The sequence below is a fragment of the Clarias gariepinus genome, chromosome 17 (assembly GCF_024256425.1).
Source record: "Clarias gariepinus isolate MV-2021 ecotype Netherlands chromosome 17, CGAR_prim_01v2, whole genome shotgun sequence".
Taxonomy (NCBI): domain Eukaryota; kingdom Metazoa; phylum Chordata; class Actinopteri; order Siluriformes; family Clariidae; genus Clarias; species Clarias gariepinus.
In genome coordinates this window covers 3,993,501-4,016,666 of record NC_071116.1, presented here as the reverse complement: position 1 = coordinate 4,016,666, position 23,166 = coordinate 3,993,501, and the positions used below count along the sequence as shown (strand labels likewise).

Genomic DNA, 23,166 nt, shown 5'->3' with positions numbered 1-23,166 from the left:
GGTTTCAATATTTTTTTCTCCAGAACCTCAGTTCTCCAAAGAGCAAGAGCTGTTTACAAGCATTAACGCTACCTGTGTGCGACTCAACCTGATTGGCTGGAATGACGGCGGCTGTCCGATCACGTCCTTCACTCTGGAGTACAGACCTCTGGACAGTCCAGTGTGGACCAAAGCCCAGCGTACGTCACTGACAAAGAGCTACATGCTGATGGATCTGCAGGAGGCCACATGGTACGAGCTGCAGATGAAGGTGTACAACAGTGCCGGGCTGGCCGAGAAACTGGTTAAGTTCGCCACGCTCAACTACGATGGCAGTAAGTAGGATGTTTTCTATTAACAGCCAAATTTCTGGTGAATGAAGGCATAAAACCAATTGACATTTACAGAAGACTTCACGCACAGTGCGGTGATAAGGTTTTAAGCCAGTGGGAGTCTTTCCCATGAACAGCAAGGGAAAAGTCTGATCCTTAAAAATTGAACCTGTCGCCAACTTGCAGGAGAGACACATCTGTCTGTGGAACCTGTACACACAATCACTCACCACTGCCACGTGCACATTACAGAAGCTTTTTAAAGGGTCTTTAAAAGGAGTTCCTGGGAGACCAGTGTTTCAGACATGAAGCAGTCTGATCATGGCTCCGGTTAACTGAGAACTTTCTACCTTTATGGTATCTATGCTTTGTTATTCTGCACAATCAATAGAACTGCTTAGCTGATATAAATTAAAAAATAAAACCTAAAAACAAGTTTTTAACATGACCATGTGAGAAGACCAGCCTTAATTCAGTATTTTTATATAACATAAATTTACAGCATTCTAAAATATAAATAAACTTTAGGGTAATAACTGATTTTGCGGTGTTTAAAAAGTCCATGGGAAAAAAAAGAAACTTACATAAGAGCCTTAAGAAACCGGAAATATTTTTGGAAACATATAGGTTATATTTTATTATTATTGATACTTAGTAGCTAAAATGAAAATGCCTCTGCGGGTCTTTAGTGGGTCCACCAGCACTTCTCGTCACGGACGTCTGGATGTTTTTATGACTTCCCTCAGAGTATCCCCTGAGCTCTGTGGCTAAAATTTATTTCTCAGCAAATTGTCTGAGGCCTGACTGGCTAACTGAAGCTCTCACCAGGGACCGCTGTGTAATTACGGAGCCAGGGTTCTGTGCACAGGTCCAGCCCTCGTGATCCATGTTTAACCCCTGGAAAAAAGGAAAGATGAGTTCCTCTTTGTTAAGTATGGTCTCGGTCGGCTGGGCATTATTGATGTTTTCTGCAAAAAGGTCAAATGATGACTGGAGCCAGGCAATGCTAGCGTGATGTGCTGAACTGACGATTCAGCTACTCCTGGTCATTTCCAAACAAGACCTAATTGAGATAAGTGTGAAATAAGAATTGCAAGGAATTTCTAGTGTTTTTTAGTGAACCATTATATCAAAGTAGAAAAAGTTTCAGCCTTCAAATATTAGCACAGTCACAGTGTTCACAGTGTTCGGATATTATCAGGGCAGAACTGAGCATAGGTCACATTGGGTGGACAATTTAAGCGGATTGTTTAAACCTCGGCAATATAAAAATGTTTGTACCTGCACACTCGAGACTGATTTGAATGTTTAAACATGACTAAAAAAAATGTACTTATAATAATAGGTGCCTTTTAAAATTAGATTTTGACTATTTGTTCTCTGGAGTTATTGTGAGGTTGAGTCTCCAAAGTTGAAAATAACAGTTTTTAGATAAGATGATAAGTATAACTCTGAGCAAAGTATATATAAGTAAAGATATGTATGGAAATAACAATTACAAAATAAATAAATAAAAAACTCATTTCGTATATATCAATCGTTAAACGTTTTTTTAACTGCTCTGTTCAAAAGCTGCTTGCATCTGAGGCCTGAGCTTCTCGTGTAAATGTAAAACACCCTGAAAAAAATATTTAAATAAACTCTAAGAGCTTAACTGAGACTCGTGCCCTAAGCCTTCTGGGATAGGCTCCAGGTCCCCGCAACCCTGAATATAGGATAAAGCGGTATAGAAGATGAGTGAGTGAGTGAGTGAGTGAGTGAGCTTAACTGAGCTAACTTAAGTAAACGGACCATCTTTTAATATCACGTTTTCTTGCCCAACCTTCCAGGCACAATTTCGCCGCTAGTGACGACTACAATTAAGGGCCCAGAGAATAAAAGTAATAAGAAGATGATGGTGACCATATCGTGTATCCTGGTGGGTATGATTCTGCTCTTTGTCCTGCTCTTGGTGCTCAGGAGGAGGAGGAGGGAGCAGAGGCTGAAGAGGCTCAGAGGTAAGAGCTTGTGATAAGCTGCTTAATGAAAGATACCTTTTGCAGCGCTAAAATTTTGCATTGTAAGAATGTAGCATACGTTAAGTTGTTTACTACTTGAATGCAATATATAAATTGAATGTTTGTTTGCTTTCTAGATGCAAAGAGCTTGGCAGAGATGCTCATGAGGTAAGTTAATTAATTCCACAGTACGGTTGAATTTTCTTTTCTTGGTTGGTTAGAAGGTGTAAACACAAAGTGTGCAGATGTTTGTGGTTCTTACAGTAAGTAAGGTCTGAAACAGCACTAGATGTTTTCTAATAACAGGAAGCATTTTTTACTAGAGGAACCCAGTTTGCAATTGGCAGACTGGGCAGAATAACAGAATACAGCTCTGAAAGTAAAAACTGTTGGTTATTTTTCTTTATAATTCTCTGCTACACTGATGCACTTATCACAGTGTTTCACTAGTGATTAAGATAGAAGGTTCTCAAAACACCGGCTCCACGATCAGACTGCCTGCTTCATGTCTGAAACGCTGGCCTCCTAGGAACATCTTTAATAGCACTTTTATTTAAAGTTCCTTCCTGTCCAGACTTCCCGTTCTGATTACCAAAGGCATTCTGTTTTTACAACACAATCCACAATTTATACTGTCCGCTGCTCCACTTGCACCCAGAAATAAGCTTGTTTGGAGATAAAAAGGTGAGCGCTATCACCAGTCCTGTGTTATGCCAAAGCATCCTAAACCATTCATGTGTGGGGTGCTTCTCAGCCAAGTTCACTCACAACTTCTTTCAACCATCCAAGAACAGTTTGGTGATGAACAATACCTTTTCCAGCATGACGGAGCAGCTTGCCATAAGGCAAAAGTGATAACTACTGTAAGTGGCTCAGGGAACATTGAAATTTTGGGTCCATGGCCAGGAAACTCCATGGCCAGAAGACTCCCCCAATAATCCCATTGAAAACTTGTGGACAATCCTCAAGCGGTGGACTCCCACAAATTACAAAAAAAAGTAACCCACAAATTCGGACAAACTCCAAGCATTGATCATTATGCAAGAATGGGCTGCCATCAGTCAGGATGTGGGCCAGAAGTTGATTGACAGCGTGCCAGGGCGAACTGTGGAGGTCTTGATAAAGAAAGGTCAACATTACAAATATTGACTCTTTTCATAAATTTATGCAATTGACAATAAAAGCCTTTGACACTTATGAAATGCTTGTCCCTTATACTTTCTGGGGGTTTCCTGCCAGAAAAATATTTTGTTGCTGTTCCACTCTTGTCTACAAAACACGACTTATGCTACAAAAGAACATGACTAGAGACGTGTAACTCAGGGCTGTGCATCTGCTCTGTTTGCTTCCAGCAAAAACACAAGGCCATCAGACACGCTGAACAAGCAGCAGCAGACGCTCCGCATGCACATCGACATCCCCAGGGCTCAGCTCCTCATCGAGGAGAGAGACACCATGGAGACCGTCGGTGAGTCTTCTGCTCCTTGGTACCTCTATTACTGTAATAACTAACATTGTAATAGTAACACTGTAATCTCTAACGGTGTTGTAATTGTGCCCTCGCTTTCAGACGACAGGTCAACCGTGCTCCTCACAGAGAATGATTTCGGAGAAACTGCCAAGCAGAAAACAACCACAGCGACACACACAGTTCATTACCAGTCACTGACTCAGGCCACGGGGCCGCTGGTGGATGTTTCAGATGTTCGGCCTGGAACAAGCAAAAGCAGCCTGTCGAGTAAGGAGACAAATGATATCTACAGTATTTGTCTACACTAATGTGTATGTGGGATACACTGTGACTAATTCTTTTTCCGTTACACCATCAGATCCCACAGCACGACGAGCAGCTAAACCGGGCCCTGCCGCCCGAAGTCGCTACGCTAGTCAATGGACGTTGAACCGTCCTCACCCGCAGGTCTCCACACACACACTCAGCACGGATTGGAGGCTGGGAACGCCGAGAGTACCCGGCTCTGTTGACAAAGAGAGCGACAGCTACAGCGTCAGTCCGTCTCAGGACACAGGTTCTTCATGTTCGTCTTTTCCTTACTCTTTCTTGTTTAAAAAAAATTTCACCTGTTTACATTTTTTTGCATGTAAAATTATGCTATAATTATAATTTATTCAACATGAGCCCATAATAAAGTGTTCATGAAATTCTCATTTTACCTCAGAAGGATGCACCTTTCACACTGTTAGCATGCTAACATCGTCTCTAGTGCTATGAGAAGTTATAAAACTAGCTAAAGTTTATTTAATAAAATTTTTGGTGAGCACTTAATCCTGTTCAGGGTTTCGATGAATCTGGAGCTTATCCAAGACCACTAGACACGAATAAGAAATATAACACACGCCAGCTTAAAGTTTAAGTGTTAATAAAAATAAACAATACAAAGTCTTTTTAGTAAAAAATATTTTGAGTAAACAAAATAATTTTAAAATGTTTATTATCCCACATCTAACATCCTACAGTACATTTAAAGCTATTTTGCCAGCTAGCCAATATGCTAATGCTAATACCAGCCAGCTACCTAAAAATGACAAGTTAGCACAGTGGAGAGTCTTTAAGGCACATTTTCAATTTTAGCCCGATTACTAGCTTGCTATCTAAGATGAGCTAACCTGGCAGGATTTTGAAGTCATACTCATCAATACTAATAGAAGCTTGCTAGCTTGCTGACAAAACAGAAATGCTGCACATGAGCTAAATTACATGATATTAAAAGCTAACACAAGCTAATTAGTTATGACTAGCTGTGAACAATCATCAACACTAGCACTGTGTAACAAAATATCTAGGAGATAAATGATCGTTATACACATTTATTACTGACAAATTAGCTTATGCTAAAGGATTTTTAGTAAATGTCACGCTTATAAATTGTAAACAGCATCAATACTAGTCAGTGATGTTGGCATGTTACTGATGAGGTTACAGATATATTTTTGTTAAAATGTTAAGTGAAATTTTCTAAATTAAGAAGATCTGAGGAAAATTTCCATTCCTTCTGTAACAATTTCGCAAACATCACCTCTAATTCTATCCAGCTAGGTGTTATAAGCTAACCAGACAGGTTCTTGAAAGGAATTTAAAAATCAATCATAATTTTCAATGGTGACAAGAGTTAACTTTTAACTTAAATTATATAAGAATTTTAAGAACTCTCCGTTAATACAGTGGTACCCCGGCATGTGAATTTAATCTGCTCCGGAAGGAATTCCCATGCACTTCCAATTCTTAAGGTGAAACTTCGTATTGTGAAACGCATTTGTCCATAAGAAATAATGTAAATGCAAATAATCTGTTTCAGCCATTCAAAAACTATTTTTAACATTATTAATTTCCAACACTGTAATCACATTTTTGCATATAAAACCAATCACAACATTTAGAAAAGACATGTATAAGTAAAATATAAAATAAATAGACATTAAACCTCATTTAACATTAATTTATAATTCCTCTTGGACAGCTGTTTTAAAAACAAAACTGAAAGTGACTCCCTTTTAGTTCTTGCTAGCCAGTGTTCAATTTAGTTTAGCTTGCAAATGCTTTACATGCTAGAGCAAATTTTTAAAAAAACATGAGGCATATGCCAAGGTACCACTGTATTAGCATTGTTCTGTACAAATATTAGCAACTATTTAACACCAACTCATATTCATAAATATTTAAGCTAAACGGGTTTCTGAATTGATTTAAATTTACAGGATATCTGACAGAGTTTTTTAGTCTTAATCCTAAATGCTAATGCTAGATAGAGATACCTGCAACTAACAGACTTTGCACTAGCCGCCTTGAAAGAGAGTCATAAGCGTGCCCTGTGTTGTGTTTCCAGACCGAGCCCGGAGCAGCATGGTGTCCACAGAGAGCGCTTCATCCACCTACGAGGAGCTGGCACGGGCGTATGAGCACGCCAAGATGGAGGAGCAGCTCCGGCACGCCAAGTTCACCATCACGGAGTGCTTCATCTCAGATACGTCCTCTGAGCAGATGACAGCAGGAACCAATGACTACACGGACAGCCTGACGTCCAGTACGCCGTCGGAGTCGGGCATATGCAGGTTTACAGCCTCGCCTCCCAAACCTCAGGACGCATGCAGGGTCATGAACATGGCCGTGCCCAAAGCCCACAGGCCAGGTGAGCTGAGCAGTGTCAAGAGAGTTATAGTGTCAAGATTCTGGAGACATTTAAATAACGTAAAGGATGAAATGTAATCAGCAGGCAATTAGAGATCTTATCATAATGACAAAATAAAACTATTAAGATATTTCCTTTTCCGATATATTTCTCAGCTTTTTTTTTTTAAGCTGAAGCTTATGGCAACAAAAGTAAGCACCCTGTGCAACCATGATGAAGCATTTCAGGACACACGTGTCCAAACTTGAGCTACAACAGAAAAAGACCACATCAGTGTTCAGTCCTGTCAGCCAGGATCACCTAAGACATTTGAAGATTGGGTGTTCCTGGTAGCGTTATGGATATTTGCATATTGTTTTAATAAAATCAGATGACTCAGTCAACTTCTGCTTTTTGTGATCCTGCAGGGGGCGAGTTGGTGCACCTTCCACCATACTTGCGCATGGACTTCCTGCTGAACCGGGCCGCGTCAGGCCTGGAGCCACAGAAGAGCCGCTCACTGAAGCGCCCGAGCCTGGTGCCGGTGCCAGTGGAGGTTCCGGCAGCCCGGGAGGCGCAGCAGTGGCAGCCCAGCTCCGGTGCCTCCACGCTGCCACAGAGAGAAGCCGGCTCGGACTTGGGTCAGGCTGCCAAGCTCAGCACGTCGCAGGAGTCCCTCTTAGACTCTCGGGGACACTTAAAACAGAGCAGCAATCCCTACGCCAAGTCCTACACACTGGTATAACCCAGAGGACATGGACTGGACACACACATACCCACACGAACACACATACACACAGCAAGAACTCATCACACAGTTGTACATAGAGGTCTTTCCTCACAGGAGGGCCACTGCCGATTCCTTACTTTCTTTTATGCTTTTTTAAACATGTGGATTCACTTTTTTCAAAAAACAAACAAAAAAAAGAAACACTCCAGATGGGAGATTGCCAACTTGATTTATTATTATTATTATTATTATTATTATTATTATTATTTATGTTAGCATTTAGTGTGCACTATGATGACTGGGAGCCCATTTTTTCTACCAAACTTTGTGTTATTAAATTAATATCCAAACATGGAACGAATACTCCAGAGAAAATGAGCGCGTGAGTGTGTGATCACCACTGTTCCAAAGTTGTCACTGTTTTCAGATTTTTAACATTTAAAAAGTTCAATTTTCTTATGGGTGCATGGGGAGCGATCGGAAAAAATGATGACAATGATGAAGATAAAAGATAAACATGAAATAGAGAACAGCCGGAAGTTGATCCGGACTTTACGACTTTTTTTTTTTTTCTGATTTTCACTATAAAATGATCAAATGTAAAGATTTAGTATTCTTATGACTATAAATTCATATATAAATAATATATATTAAATGAAAAAAAAATCACTTTTATTTGTGGGTATTACAGGGAAAAGTTTGAATTTTGATCGATTAATAAAAGTCCTTTTAGTCATGTTTGCACATTTATCGTTTTAGGAAGGTTTTGAGTCTCGGTTGCTGAATATTTGTGTCCCACTTTCTGATGGTGCAATATGGGTTATAAAGAATAACAGAAATGCTTTTGCTTTCTACTGTACTGTATCAAAACCTATATTGAAATGTACGAGTTTAAGGGGTGGACCAGCTATTTATTCAGGTGTAAATTACCACCGGGTGTTTACAAGGTAACTATTCACCACACGTCCAGGGGGCCGTCGCGCCTCCTGCTGCACTAGCCAATGCCTGCTTATTTAACCCCCCCTCCTTTCCCCCACCCCTGTACAGTGCACTAGGTTGTGTCTGCAGGTCACGCACTCTCTTGTCTTCGCTAGATTTATTTTTGCTGCATTGCAGTGAAGCTCCTCTACAGGGAAAAGAAATACTGAGACAATCTGAAGAGATTCCCCTTAAAGAACGACAATGCGAGTCTATGGAAATCTATAAAAAGGTGTGGTTCTGTGCGACGCGGTGTGGCTCTGCATCAGACCTGCATCTCTGTCTCGCAGAGCGCCAGGAATGCCTGAGATGCTGGTATATTTGCTTATATGAATCTATTCCCCCAGACTTCCCCCTGTTTCCTGGTTTTGCTCATTATACTGATGGTTATGTTTGACTGTTTTTTTTTTTTTTTTGACAGGGTGTACACAGTTGTGTCACTCCATTAAAGATTTCCCATGCACTTCCAATCGATTAATAAAAGGCTGTTCCCCAATGAGATCTCTCTGTCTAAAATGGATAATGAGTTTTTCAAATGATAGAAGACGGAAAAAAACAACCTTTCTGTCACTCACACACACATGAGTAATGTGATGATGAAGCAAAAGTGTTGGTCTAGTTGTCAGTAATTTGTCCACATTAACTTATCTAATGTTACGTAGCCTGTAGTTATGCCATAGGAAGGTGTAATAATAAGGTGGCCCTGAAGTGCAAAACAAATTAACAAAACTGAAAACAAAAAAACAACTGAAAACAAAATAACAAAACCCAAAACAAAAAACCGAATTCAAAACCAAATTAACAAAATGGAAAACAAAATAACTAATTCAAAAACAAAATATCAAAACCCAACACAAAATAACAAAACCCAAAACTAATTTGATATTTCGTTTTGGGTTTTGTTGTTTTGTATTTGGTTTTGTTATTTTGTTTTCGGATTTGTTCATTTGGTTTTGAACTTGTTATTTTGTTTTCCATTTTTTGTTAATTTGTATTGCAGTTTTGGCCAGTCAGATACAAACCGGAAAAGGTAGGTATAGTTTGCGAATGAAATTCTTACCGCTGATTTGACGAGACATCTGTCACTCAAGATATACAGGAAGTACTGTAGTAGCGGTAGATTCGTGTGTGTGTATGAATGTGCAAACATGTACAGTACTGTCCTTATTGTGGTTTCAAATATAGCGTTCTTACGGTGGCCCTGAAGTTAGGTTTTTTTTTTGTTTGTTTTTTGCACTTCACTGCCACAGTAGTTTAAAGTAAAGCAGAACACGAATAGAACAAGAAACAAAGATAGAGAAACAAGTTCATACTTCCTGTATATCTTGAGTGACAGATGTCTCGTTCAATCAGTGGTAAGAATTTCATTCGCAAACTACACTATACCTACCTTTTCCGGTTTGTATCTGACTGGCCAAGAAGTGCAATAAAAACTAACAAAAACGGAAAACAAAATAACAAATTCAAAACCAAATTAACAAATCTGAAAACAAAATAACAAAACAAAACAACAAAACCCAAAACAAAATAACAAATTAGTTTTGGGTTTTGTTATTTTGTTTTGGGTTTTAATATTTTGTTTTTTAATTAGTTATTTTGTTCTCCGTTTTGTTAATTTGGTTTTAAATTTGTTATTTTGTTTTGGGTTTTGTTGTTTTGTTTTTGTTATTTCCTTTTTTAATTTATTTTGTTTTCAGTTTTGTTAATTTGTTTTGCACTTCACCGCCACTGTATGATAATGATTTTTAAAAATTTTCAAAGGTGAAAAAAAACTCACAAAACTGTATTCATGCTAACTTTAAAACAACAGGGCTCTTCAATGCGGTTCAATATGGCCTTTCTAGTTTTAATGGCATTGCATTAACATTAATAACACAATGTCGGATTCGGATCATTTAACTTCATGAATAAGTCTTCTAAAGCATTTTATCACAATTATGCAGCAAGAGCAGTTTTTTTTTTATAATGACATAATTTGATGCAGAGGACACTTAAGGTCCAGTAACTCATTGCTTATTATACGAGGGGTGTTCAAGTCAACTCAGGACGTTTTTTGTGCAGAATAACAAAAAACAGGTATGAGAGTAATAACTTCATTTCTTTCTCTGTATAATCCTCTGCTATTCTAATGCACTTATCCCAGTGCATTAGTGCATTAGTGCTTTCACTAGTGCTAGAAAAACACTTGCACAATTTAAATGTTTTACTGCAGGTAAGAGTCTCATCATCATACAGTGCTTAAAGTCTTTTTTAAATGTCAATCGCTTTTACGCCTTCGTTCATGAGAAATATCACAAGTCCTGGTTTTACTTGAACCTCGCTAGCATAAATGAAAATTGATCGATACAGGTTTACATTAATGAGTTTTCTTAAACAAACAAAAAAAAAAACAGCAAAGATAGGACGATAACTTGTTTTTCAAAATTAATTTGCATCCTGTGTAAGTATGAAAATGAGGCCTAAAGATGGCTGAGCCACAAAAATCATTGCAATGAAGACCTGGATGTGTCTTTAGGAAGATATTCACAAAAAAACATGAGACATTAAGAGATGTTATGCTTCACTTTACTCTACATTGAGCTTTTCCAATCATAAATGACTTTTGCTTGCCATGGTGTTCACATGTAGCACTTTTGATACAGCTAAACAAAATACACAATTAAATAAAAAAAAATTTTTTAAAAAAGGTGTGTCACCTAACTTTTACTACGGTTTACAAAACCAATCTGTGCAATACTTTACTTTGTGATTTCTGCTGTTTTTTTTTTTTTTTGTCGTTTGATTGTTTTTCTCTGATTCTGTTCCTTTTCACCCAAATATAACAATTGCAGTAGCTGATATTACAATTACAAATCTCTGGTATGTTTCAGAGGTGTGTTTAAAAAAAAAACATATTGGTGTTTGGCACATTGCTTCACCTCACTATTATTTTTTTAAACGTTAATTTTATATCGTCCGGGGCATCTTGGTCCGGAAGCACACATTGTGCCCGGATCATTCTGTGAATTCTTTTATTCTCCTAAATTGAATCTTCCCATCACAAATGTGCTGAATCTGCAGGTCTATCAGACTGCAGCGTGTCTGCTGAAGCAGATGTTCTCAAACCAACAGCAGTACAAATTAAAGGTCATCGGTGTTGTGATTTAGTGCAAAAGTGCAGCTCGTGTCCCTCGAGGATGAAGCCTTCTTCCTCCCTTCACGGTCCTGAATCCCAGACACCACGCAGCGAGTCCATTAAGAGCAAAGGCCTAAATTGGCCTATTGATTCAGAATCTTTCATCAGCCGAGCCCTTTAGCAGTCGCCTTTTGCCATCAGACTCGGTTTCGCGCTCCTAAATCACTCCCGTCAGCATAATGAGGAAATGTATAACTCCGTGTGACAAGTGCATCTCCATCGTCCTCCTCGGAAGAGCACGGCAAATTAAGCAAGTCAGCGGAGATTTACACACTGTCACTCCTCTCTGCTATTAAATGCCGCTCTAAATAATGGCTGACGTGCCACACCGGGGACTTCGGATGTTCCGAGAAGTGCCACACTGTCAGGACTGAGACACTGATTGCATTAGGAAAATTTATGCCTGCTTCATTCCTTTTAATCATGCACTGTTAAAACATTGCACTGACGGATCATGCGAGTTTTTCCAAATAGAGTGAAATTTATGAATATTTGGTAAAACAGCAATGTTACAGAAGGAGGATGTTACATTAGAAAATTAGATTACATTTGTACAGCCCAACTTTAGAAATATTGCTTGGTTAATACAATTTTGATGAAATAAATTTTCCAAAGGAGTCAAATTTACTTTCATTTTTAAAATTCACATTTCAGAAAACAAACAAAAAAACAAAACAAAAGACTATTTCTGGGAGTACGGGTCATAACTAACAATAATACCAGGTGTGCAGTCAGGAGCTGTTAGCTGGCAGTGCCACTTAAAGAACTCTCTGGGTGATGAATTTAAAGGAGGTAAAAAAAAAATAAAAAATAGCAGTACATTTTCAGTGCTTTAAAAAATAGATTAGCCAACAACAACAACTCTTCCAAGACTTTCATTACTTTTGTTCATTTTTTCCCCCAAAATTGTTCACTTAAGTCGTCTCTGCATTTAGACCTATTCTCCTGTCTCTAAGGCCTCCTCTCTCGCATGTAGACGCACCCAGAAAAACACATTCTCAGAAACAGCAACTCCTACATGATGACAGATTTTTGCAACCTATGATCCAATACATTAATCATATTTTATTATTTACATGCAGTAAAGTTTTGTAGATTCTCACATTATTACGCTTATTTTAATTTAACCCGTTGACTAAAATTCACTTTTTTTTTTTTATTAAAAAAAATTAGATGTTCAAAAAAGCTTTCTGTAAACTACGAAGCACATGATTTATTTTCAAAATACAGATTAAAGGGCACATTATTTAAACATACAAAAGTGCAAAAATGCTAATACATACTTCCTCGAGGTACTAATACTGGTACTTGTAAGTTACAGAATGTGTTTTTTCAGCCAGTTAAGGATTAACTTTTTGTCAAGTATTATATTCGATGCTTTGATGCAGCCATTTAACCTGTAGATGTTTTTGTCATTCCTTCTCTTGGGAGGGAAAGATTTAATCTATACATTTTTTTAAAAACCCTGTAAAGTTGGTGACTCTGTATATTGAGGATATTTGCAAAAAATTGGGGCACGCAAGATGAATAATAGAACACATCTAGATGGATTTTTTTTTTTTTGTCTGTCTGTCTGTCTGTTGCATGCATCACGTGAAACTACCGAATGAATTTGAATGTTTTTACAGGTGTACTTGGCTGAGCTTGAGCTTTGTTTTCATGGCAATCGGCCCACAGGAAGAGAAGATACGCTACTTTAAAATGAAAATGGAAAACAACCCCTATATCATAAAAAAAATCTACCTTGAAAAAACCACTGAACATTTTTTATACGGGCTTACGAGTGTGCAATTAACTAGGTTATACTTGACGAACATATGTAACTGATGTCAGCTAAACCAAGCCACACAAATAGATTTTAATTTTTGTAGGAATAACCTCAAAACATTCTTCATTTACTTTTCAATAAGTTTAAAGTTGAAAAAAAGTTTAAAAAAACAGATAAAATTAAAGGCACACTATTTAAACAAACAAAAGAGCAAAAATGCAGATATGTACTTTTTTGACGTACTACTCAAAACATTCTTCATTTTCAGAAAAAGTAAATAAAGAATGAAAGGATACAGTAGAACTGCTAGAGCATGTGAGATGAGGACGGATCAATATCATTTCATTGTGTAGACGATTGTATTTCATAATACAACCATTATAATGTACAGTGGGGGCTAAATGTATTATACTGTAGTTCTCCCTAAACACAAAACAGGTGATGTCAGTAATTAGTTCTCGCCTATCTGGAGTCCGGCTAATGAGAATCAGCTGGTTTAATTAATGAATAGAACAAATACATGGCAGGACTTTTACTTTCTGAAGCTGGGGTGTGCATGTCTGCACAAAAATAGCTAAGTTCTGTTGCAAATTTCTGCACGTGATCTTAGGAAGCGGGTATACAGTAGATTGTGCGAGTGACACTGAGTACTGTCAATCTAGATCCGTCAGGGTTTAAAAAATAAAGGCTTTCATACTAAATACTGACTGTTGTACAGCAATTTCATTGCTGAAAATCAATTGTTCTTATTATCTTTATTGTAATTATTTTATTAAGTTGAAAATGTAATTTAAACATTGAATTAGATTTTTGTCTCAATACATCCCACCTGAGCTGCAGTATTAGAGTTGTTCTGACCCAGTCTTTTAGCCATCACAATTTGTCTCTTGTCAAATTTGCCCTACTTACTAAAAATTATACAAAGAAGGCAAATCAGTGAACCAGTGACCGGGTCATGGGCAGAGGTGGGTAGTAACGAGTTACTATTATTACTCTGTTACATTTTCTCGAGTAACTTTTTGCAAAAAAATCACTTTTATGAGTAGTTTTACCATACTTTTTACTTGAGTAGATTTGTGAAGAAGAAACGCTACTATTATTCCGCTACATTCGGCTACACTCGACTCGTTACTTTTCTTACCATTTATTTTACACATGCAGCCGGTGGATCTACCATATGACTGTATCACCAATCAGACGTAACAAAAATAATCACATGACTCTGTTTGTCCAATCAGTCGCAATAACAATAACCACATTAATACACTCAAACTGGCTGCATAGCGGGAAAAGAATCTTCAGCCGTGGTAGACAGCAAATGAAAGCATAAAACAGGTTCATGATGCGGTTATATATAATATATAATATAATTACACAATTAAAACAGAATAGTCTTCTCACTGAATTCCTTTTCACTTCTACTTGAGTAATATTATTTTGAAGCACAGCTACTCTTACTTGTAGTAAATTTTTTGCCTACTCTTCCCACCTCTGGTCATGGGTGGCCAAAGTTCACAATGAACATCATTTACTTTTTTGGAAGATAAAATAAACACATACTTATCTTTTTTTTTAATGAAAATTACTTGCTAATCCCTCACGACAGCAACATTCGCCCAGCACAAACAGGCAACTCACTAAAAATTACACAATGATTGTTATCCTTTTCCATCAGTTACATTAGTTTTTTGTTTTATTGAGTTATTAAATCCTGTCCGTCAGTTGTTTTATGACAACAGAATGTTTTATTGTACAGTATGTACTTGAAGAAAGCCATGATTTTCAGGTCATTTCTTAAGACGTTAAATGTCCACTAGAGGCCCCTAGTGGTCAACGGAATATCGGCCTTTATCCTGTACATACTGTACAATGTCCAGTAACGCAATTCTTATTATTCTTAATAAACTGTATTCCATTTTTACCGTATCCTAGATACACATACCAAACTTACACGGTTACATCACATCAATGATTATACCCATTCCTTAATAATTCTTTTAAATATTAACAAGTTCCCAATCCAGTATTATTATCTTAAATTATCTTACAGCAAAGCGTCTGCTGTAGAAGTCCTAGTGAATAAGGTGTTACTATGGAAACGATAACACATTAGAACAGGATTAATTGGATATGGTCTTGTGAGCCAAGCATTTAATGTGAGATTCGGCAGATTTTTGGAATCTCCTCCTCTGCTTTATCCTGATGAATCATTAATATCGATCCTAACCTGCTCAGATTTCTTTTATCTTGCATGTACTGTAGGTGGTATCTTTAATTCTTTATTTTTATTTCTTTCTTTATTATTATTATTTTCTTTTTTTTTTTGCTGAGCATAACAACCAGGCCTGGAGCTGACTTGCTTACTAGGTTAAGTTGGGCCACCAGAGGGATATACAGTAAAGTATGTGCAGTCTAATGAGAGCTTATTAGTCTCAATCAGTCTCACTTGTCCCTGAATCTATTTAAGGGACACTTACCACTCAATTCCTGTTTAGTCTCTGGCTTACTTTGCGAGGTTAAGACTAAGCTGGTTTTGGTCATTTACGTAGCATGTCCTCTGTCCTAATCCTTGCAGTCTAACCACTCAAAAGTTTTTTAGTTTATTCTCTTCGGAAAAATCTTTCTACGTTCGACTTTGTCTTTTCTTCACCCTTTTTGATAAGGCAAGGTCTAAGAAGTTCTCAGGTTTTAGTCTTCCCCTAGCTTATTGTCTTTCACTGAGTTCCCTGCCCCTGCACTTAATGCTGTAGTAGATACGTTCTGAGGTTCTGAGTACTAAAAGTCCTGCTTTTAATTCTTGCTTTAGTGGGAACAGGAAGACAATAATAAGATATTTACTGTATAATTGATTAAAAATATAACCACGCAGTTAGAAGCCGTCTCTGCTCTCAGGCCCATTCTCCTGTCCTCTGTCACACGCACACACACCTAGGAAAAGACCATTTCTTGAAACAGCAACTCTCTGGACGTTTTTTTTTTTTTGCAACCTACATCCAATAGATTTATTATTTACATGCAGTAATGTTTTGTTCATTCTTACATAACTAAGATCAGAAGAAAACCTTTTTTTTTCAATCAGTCAGCTATGATATTCATTTCCTTCATTTATTAAACCGTGACTTACTAAAGGTTTGTTTAAAAGAGCAAAATAGTTTGTGAAAAAAAGTTGCTATGAAAAGCAAGGATTTTTGTTGACTTTCTATGAAAAATTCAAATGTTATGAGTACTGTATACAGTTCTTATGGAGACTAAACAGCTTCTATGAAATGTTTGAACAGTTTGAATGCGTAAAAATCTAAATTGCATTATGGAAATTATTTAATCGCAAAAGGCTGCAATTTATGTCAATTAATATATGCATACTGTAATTAGTATTTGCCCAATAATTTAGGATTTTGTTTATTCTTATAACACTTTAAATGTGATAAATATTGGCAAACATCCTCCTAATGATGACCAGTTGTGCCATTATGTGGTGTTAGCCTTGCTAAATTTGTTTAAATACAAATTGTACAAATAATAGTTTCATATCGCAGCTTAAGCCACAAACGCACAGTTGCAGTATATGTCAAAATAAGTGCAAGGCGTTTATTTATTTAATCAGATTGTGCAGCCTTAACTTGTACAAAGTTTTACTCTTTTTCTTTGGTTTTTAAAATAAAATCTTTATGAGAAAATTTCTACAAAGAATATAAAGCCGATTTGGTTTTCTTCCCTAAATAGCGTCCTTATAAAGTGCAAACTTTACAAATACTTTTTAATGAAAGATCTGTATTAACAGTTTTTAATAAGTAAATAAGTTAAGTATTTTTTTTTTTATGAGTTGCAACTGGAAACTCAACTTCTGCATATAAAATGTTGTAAGCGGGATGTAAATTATAAACCTGAAACTTCTGAATGTTGATTTGGGAACATGACAAGAAACATAAGTACAAAGGAAATTTATGGTGCCCCTAGTGGACCAGGTGTGTTATTGCACTCGAAAACTAGCTGTGTTAATTGCTTCAGATATGGTGAGGAAAAGACTTCAGGAATGCCTTTTATGTAATCTTTGAAACTAAAAATCCAATGCAGCACCTTTCGACACGAGTGATTCATGCGTCCTATTTGCTCCCAATGATATAAAATAAATTTCTTCGCCGTTGTCAAGCTGACTCACTGACCCTTGAAATAAAAGTTCCATCTCAGATCGTTGAGTCGCTGCTGCACTAGAACCCCACAAATTGTCATATTAAACAGTATAAAGTTACTAATACAAAATATATGTAACACAAGATGGGGTTAAGACTTCATTTAGGATTCGACTGTCCTTAACAAATAATGTGGCAATTTCCATTGTGGTCACTTGATCGCATCATCCCATTACCGTGGATGGTTATCTTCGAATTTCCCACTGCAATGAGAAAACCATCTCCGTTACTTTATTGGCTTTAAATGCAATTAGGTAAAACCTGTTGTATCGATACTGGGTCAGAAGTTCGCTCGGCTCAAAAGAAACAAATCTACTGAAGGCATATGGTGTATGTCATTAACACTAAGAGAAAGGAGAAAAGACAGCAGAAATGCACAACATGGCAACCGTCTGCTCCATTCTTAAATTTTTATTCGCTCATATTAAGGTCTAGTTCTTTTCAAAGTGTATTTTTGGACAGTATAATGTAGCACATGGCATATTTAGTAGGTAAAACAATGTATTTTTTCCTTGCAGGGAAATAATGGAGGTTAAAGCACAAAACACAGTAATGAAGCCAGCCGACAAGAACTAAACACAGTAACAAATGAAAGTGATGCAATTACACAAAGGAAAGGGGTTGGTCCACTTGCTCATAATCTGAAGTTGCTTTTTTTAGTTCGTCCCCAAATAAGACTGAGTCATAATAAACCAGCTTCATAGTAGACATGCCAAACACCTAGAGAATATTTCTGCAGCTCTTTTCTTCATCGTTTCACATGATGAACAGGATATAAAGACAAACTATCTGAGCACACGTACAGAGTGAAATACTGTATATGCTTTTAAAACTGTTGCAATGACAAGCATGACTGAGACTGAGAGCAATGTCTGAAACCGAAAGAAGAGAATTCAGTTACAAAAAAAAAAAACAAGCAATAAACTGAAGAAGAAAAGGCGAGCATGAACAGACAGGGGAATTGAATCTGAAGCATCAGGATTATTGTTCCAGATGGGCGCCAGTGATTGACAAAAAGATGATTCACTTCCAAGTCCCTTTTCCCTTCACCACTGCCACCATAATCCCCACCCTAGAGTCCATGACGGTGCGCTTATTAAACATGCAAACAGCTTCAGGCCGAGTTCGGCTGGCTCAGCCTATGGCTTCGTATCCTGCTTCTTCTTCTGGTACTTTCTGAAGTGCGACTGGATGGCGACGGCGGCCTTCTCCGTCTCTGGGGCATCCAAGTCGATGTCGAAGTCATCAGGAGGGACGTCCTTCTTGGAGGCATCTGTGGATGGTTGTGTTATTGTTTTAAGTCATACAGAATTGTATCGTCATTTTATCTAACAAACAAAACGCAACAACAATTAGTGAGTTTCTGCTTCATCGCAAAACCTTGCTGTTAATTATTTTCCTTTTAAAGCATGACATTGTGTTGTATTCCTTACACAACCTGTTTAAAGTGCATTTGACACAGTATTAGAGTATTTAAAGTGTTTGTATTGTATATTTGTTTAATACGTTTGAGGGTTCGTGATGATCGCTCGAGGACATTTAGCCTCTGAGTGGAACGTTTTTAAGAGGTTTTAAACTCCCATCCAATAACCTGAGTCATCTAAGCGTTTCAGGTAGAATTACGCCAGAGCCTGGCTACCAGGCCCTTATCAGCAAACACAGAGCGAACATAAGAGCCACTCAAGCTCCACAGCAAGCCTCACGGGAGCGGTCTGATCCGATCAGCCTGACTCCTACCACGGTGTACAGGGCTAAAATAAGATGCTCCTGGATCTCGCCATCGATCACACCACATATTAGCCCGTAAAAGAGATTCACGAGTACTGGGTGTCCTAGCGGTTTGCCTTCAGGATCTATCATTGAGACTCCTAAATAAATGAGCTGCTGAGCAAAGTATTAAAGTTCTTACCGTCAGCCCCTGAGGGTTTGCTGAGTCCAGTCGGTGCTCCGGATCCTGGTCTCTGTAATCCAAAAAAGAAATACATGAATTTATGAATGTGTACATGGTGTACAGTCTTGAACGTGGAGAAATTTTTTAACAGTCTGAATAAACGTTTTGGTTAATTGATTCAAGTTAAATCCTAAGATGCAATGTATAGAAGTAAATTAAAAATTGTATTGAGTAATAAAAGGCTGGTCTCTCTAATGAGACATATATACTATAGCACAACAACAACACACATGGTGATACAGTACTACCCCTGTCAATTACATTGGCTTCTGCTGCCTTCATGAAGCCATTTAAATGGTAATTTGCAGGTTGTTAAGTTCGACGTGCAACAGGGGGAAAACTATAAACATGCCTCAACAGAAGCACGGTAACTTATAAAAAGCTACTTGCAAATTACAAGGTATGTTTAGGTCAAACTAGGATGAAATTTCTGGTGAATGAAGGAGTAAAACCAACCAATACCAAAAATCTGACTTGTATAAATGTTTGAGAAGGCCATACATTTAGGAATGACCATTCCGGCCGAGGTGGCTTGGAGCCACATTCAGGGGAACCTGATGTTTGCCTTTTCCACATGTTTGGGCTGGTAAAGGAGTTTCTGGGAGGCTAGGGAGCTCCTTTCAGACATGAAGCAGGCAGTCTGATCTTGGCTCAAGCATACTGAAAAGAGAAAACCTTGATGGTATCCAAGCACTAGTGAAACACTGGGATAAGTGCATTAGTGTAGCAGGGAATTATATAGAGAAATGAAGCAAGTTTCAGGTGAAATACAGGATTATTCTTGTACGTACATTCACACTAACAATTTAAGCAGCATTTTAAATGGATTTTTTTCTTTTATGATGTAATATCCAAACCGTGATTCTCCTGACTGATTCTTTGGTGCATGTGATCTGACATTTTATCAGTTCTCCACTCAATACTTTTTATTCCCACATGGATTTATTTCTCATGTACTGTTTGTTGCACAAAAATGATTTCATTTAACCCTGTAATATAGGATCTGTTAGCAATTTTTTTATGCCCCAAAAACAGAACTTTTTTCTTGTCGCCAATTGAACCCTACTTATGCAGTGGCCGTTTCATCCACTAAGCAATGAAAACATCACGGGCAGCGCTGTCACAGCAGTTCAGCTTGTCGTGCCCTGAATAATTAATCTGACACTTTCAATGAATTTTAAACACTTCTGCGCCGCTTTGATGCTCTGCAGCTGGGGAAGTGGAAAAGAAGGTAAAGAAGGATCTCTCTCTCACACTCCTTCTACGTCTTAAAAAAGAACACTGCATGGAAGTACAAGTCAATTAGCAATTAGCTTATGCAATATAACTCAAATATAAATCAACCATCCTAACCTAGTATGGCCTCTAGTCAATTTTTTTTCCTGTTACACAACTGTTGAATTGACAACAGTGTACAATAAATTGGGATGAATGCTTACATTTAGGCATGAATAAAAAATATCCTGCCAATTTAATACACTATAAAAAAGAAGAGGAGAACTTTTTTTAGGGCTCGATCCTTAACCTGCCATAAATAATTTACTGTAGCTAGCATAAAACTTGCTAAATAAGTTGGCACAGATGTTTTTGAAGATGAATGTCTAAACGTTAGTGAGTGGCACCTAACAAAGATAACGTCATTAAAAATTGTTGTGTTCTTCTTTATATTGCACTCATTGTCATTTTTTTTTATATATATAATTAATGCTAACTAGTTAACATTATTATCTTCAGCAGCCAACTCGTTGCTTCACCTGAGTTTGATTCCTAAACTAAAATATTTGGACAACCTGCAATGACGTTGTATCTAAATACATACACTTCAATATGGGAAATCCCAGCCTTTTCCAGCTATAACGACTTCTACTCCTCTTGGAAGGCCATCCACAATATTTTGGAGTGTTTCTATAAGAATTTGTCCCCATTCATTCTGTAGAACATTTATAAGGTTGGACCAAAAGACCTGGCTCACAATCTCTGTTCCAGTTCATCCCAAATGTGCACAATGGGGTTGAGGTGTCTTGTACAAGATGTCTTGGTATGGGGATAAAGGACCATTATATACTATATTTGTATATTTAGTGTATGTTGTTCAGCCGCAATAAATAAAATGACTGCTGCTAGTTTAAGATTAAAGCTCAGGTAAATCAATAAACTAGCAAGGCATGCTAAATGTTATGGTATGTGATCAAAACTACTACTTTTAAAAGTTAATTTTAAAAAAGAGTCTTTTTAGTAAGCACAGTAAACAAAACTAACTAAAATTACCAACTTTTATTTTACTAAAAATAATCTCAACATGTTAGCTAATAGTTAGCTGGAACTAACTAGCATGATGTGAACACTGTATGCACAAAACAAAAAGCCAATGATTTTCTTATCCAAAAACAATATAAAAATATAACTTATAATGCAACAAAAACTAACAAATTAAAAAAAAAATTGAATAGATTGTACTCCATATAATAATGGATTAGATGACTCTGTTTATATCATTTAGCATGTGGAATCTGTTTAAGCTGCACACATCACTTTCTGTCTGACATCATGCACTGAGGCTGGTTAATCCAAGTTCAAAGGGAACTGCCTTACCTTCTTATTTCAAACTCTATTAAAGCCATGAAATAAACAAACACACACACACACACACACACACTGACTCACAGCCCTGCCTCGAGTCTGAATGCAGACATGCGCAACAGTGGGGAAAAGAAAATTGAATGCAATCCAGTGTAATTCTGGGACTAGACTATTTTGTGCTTGTGTGTTTAATTAAGCCGTCAACCTGATTAATTTGCCCACATTTTACGCACAGTATTTGAGACAGGTGCTACCGATTGATATTACACTAGTTGCATCCCTAAACAGGTCCAAACAGGCTACATTTAAGGTCTTCTTCTGTGATTTAATAGGCAAGAAAATGAGCATGGATTTGGGATGAACCTGACAATGAGCCATATAGTGTTAGGTTTTAGTCTAGTGGCCTAAACTCCCTGAGCAGGCTGCCAGTCTCAGCCAGTATATACAGTAATGTACTGTATAGACAGTAATAATATACAGTAAAGCTCAGGTTGTAGGTTGAAGATGAATCTAAAACTGAAATCTCTTTAAGAGTCTTTAGGTTGTTTTTAAGGCAACTTTTGGTATGACTTTAGAAAAAAAAAAAGAAGATTAGTCCTGAAGACGTCTGGTGTTGGAATATTTTTCATGGGTCCTGAAAATGTCCCGAATAGGACTCTAATTGTGAAGACATCCTGTCTGTCCACCGGGTAATAAACTATAGGAGTCTGGTTAGCTACTGTAGTCCTGCACAGTAATGATCTATCTGATTAAACATGGATTAAACTAATATTTTCCTCTTCTTACAAAGTTGGAGATGGACACGAGATAAGATTCCATACTCTCAGTTTTAAAGAACTGGTTTGGGCTAAAATAGTGTAATATGATGCACTGAGTTAAATCTTCCACATTTATCCTATTATTTAGTTGTCATTAACAGTGTACAAGCCTAAAAAAACTGAAACTAGAAATTATGCATTAAAGGTCCCATAATTTACTAATTCTTTAACATGGGTCTCCGAGCTCCCCCAAAGTATGTGTCTATATGTATGTTTTTTTGCGTGTTACTGCTCCAGCTAAAATACCCAGATAACGCTTTTTTTCAGAACTCAAACTAGTTTTTTTACTCCTTCTCCAAATGCGCTGTTTCAGTTTTTATGCAAATGAACCACTGCTGAGCCACGCCCCACAGAGAACAGCAACGCTGAACAGAGCTGGTTTTGGTAAGAAATACATGTGTCTCTTCAATAAGTTAAACTCTGTCCTGGTATAAAAGAGATTTTTGTTCACAAATTTAGTTTAGTTTAATCCTGGAGGAGGTTCTTGAAGCCGGCAGAGAACTGTGATCCTGATCTAATCACAGCATCTACAGATACTGTACTA

At 37.4% G+C, this 23,166-nt stretch overlaps 1 protein-coding gene across 3 annotated transcripts in view; it reads left to right on the top strand.

Moving 5' to 3' along the window:
• Positions 1-7,422, top strand: part of dscama (Down syndrome cell adhesion molecule a) — a 70,491-nt gene extending 63,069 nt beyond the window's left edge. For 2 of the 3 annotated variants that reach the window (XM_053476362.1, XM_053476360.1), the window contains exons 26-33: positions 24-314; positions 2,141-2,308; positions 2,446-2,476; positions 3,661-3,776; positions 3,879-4,046; positions 4,138-4,344; positions 6,151-6,453; positions 6,861-7,422. In XM_053476362.1, coding sequence (XP_053332337.1) covers positions 24-314; positions 2,141-2,308; positions 2,446-2,476; positions 3,661-3,776; positions 3,879-4,046; positions 4,138-4,344; positions 6,151-6,453; positions 6,861-7,177 — 1,601 coding nt within the window. In that variant the 3' untranslated portion in view covers positions 7,178-7,422. The remainder of the gene's footprint in view (positions 1-23; positions 315-2,140; positions 2,309-2,445; positions 2,477-3,660; positions 3,777-3,878; positions 4,047-4,137; positions 4,345-6,150; positions 6,454-6,860) is intronic. The other variant, XM_053476361.1, reaches the window with a different exon arrangement.
• The last annotated feature ends 15,744 nt before the right edge of the window (positions 7,423-23,166 follow it).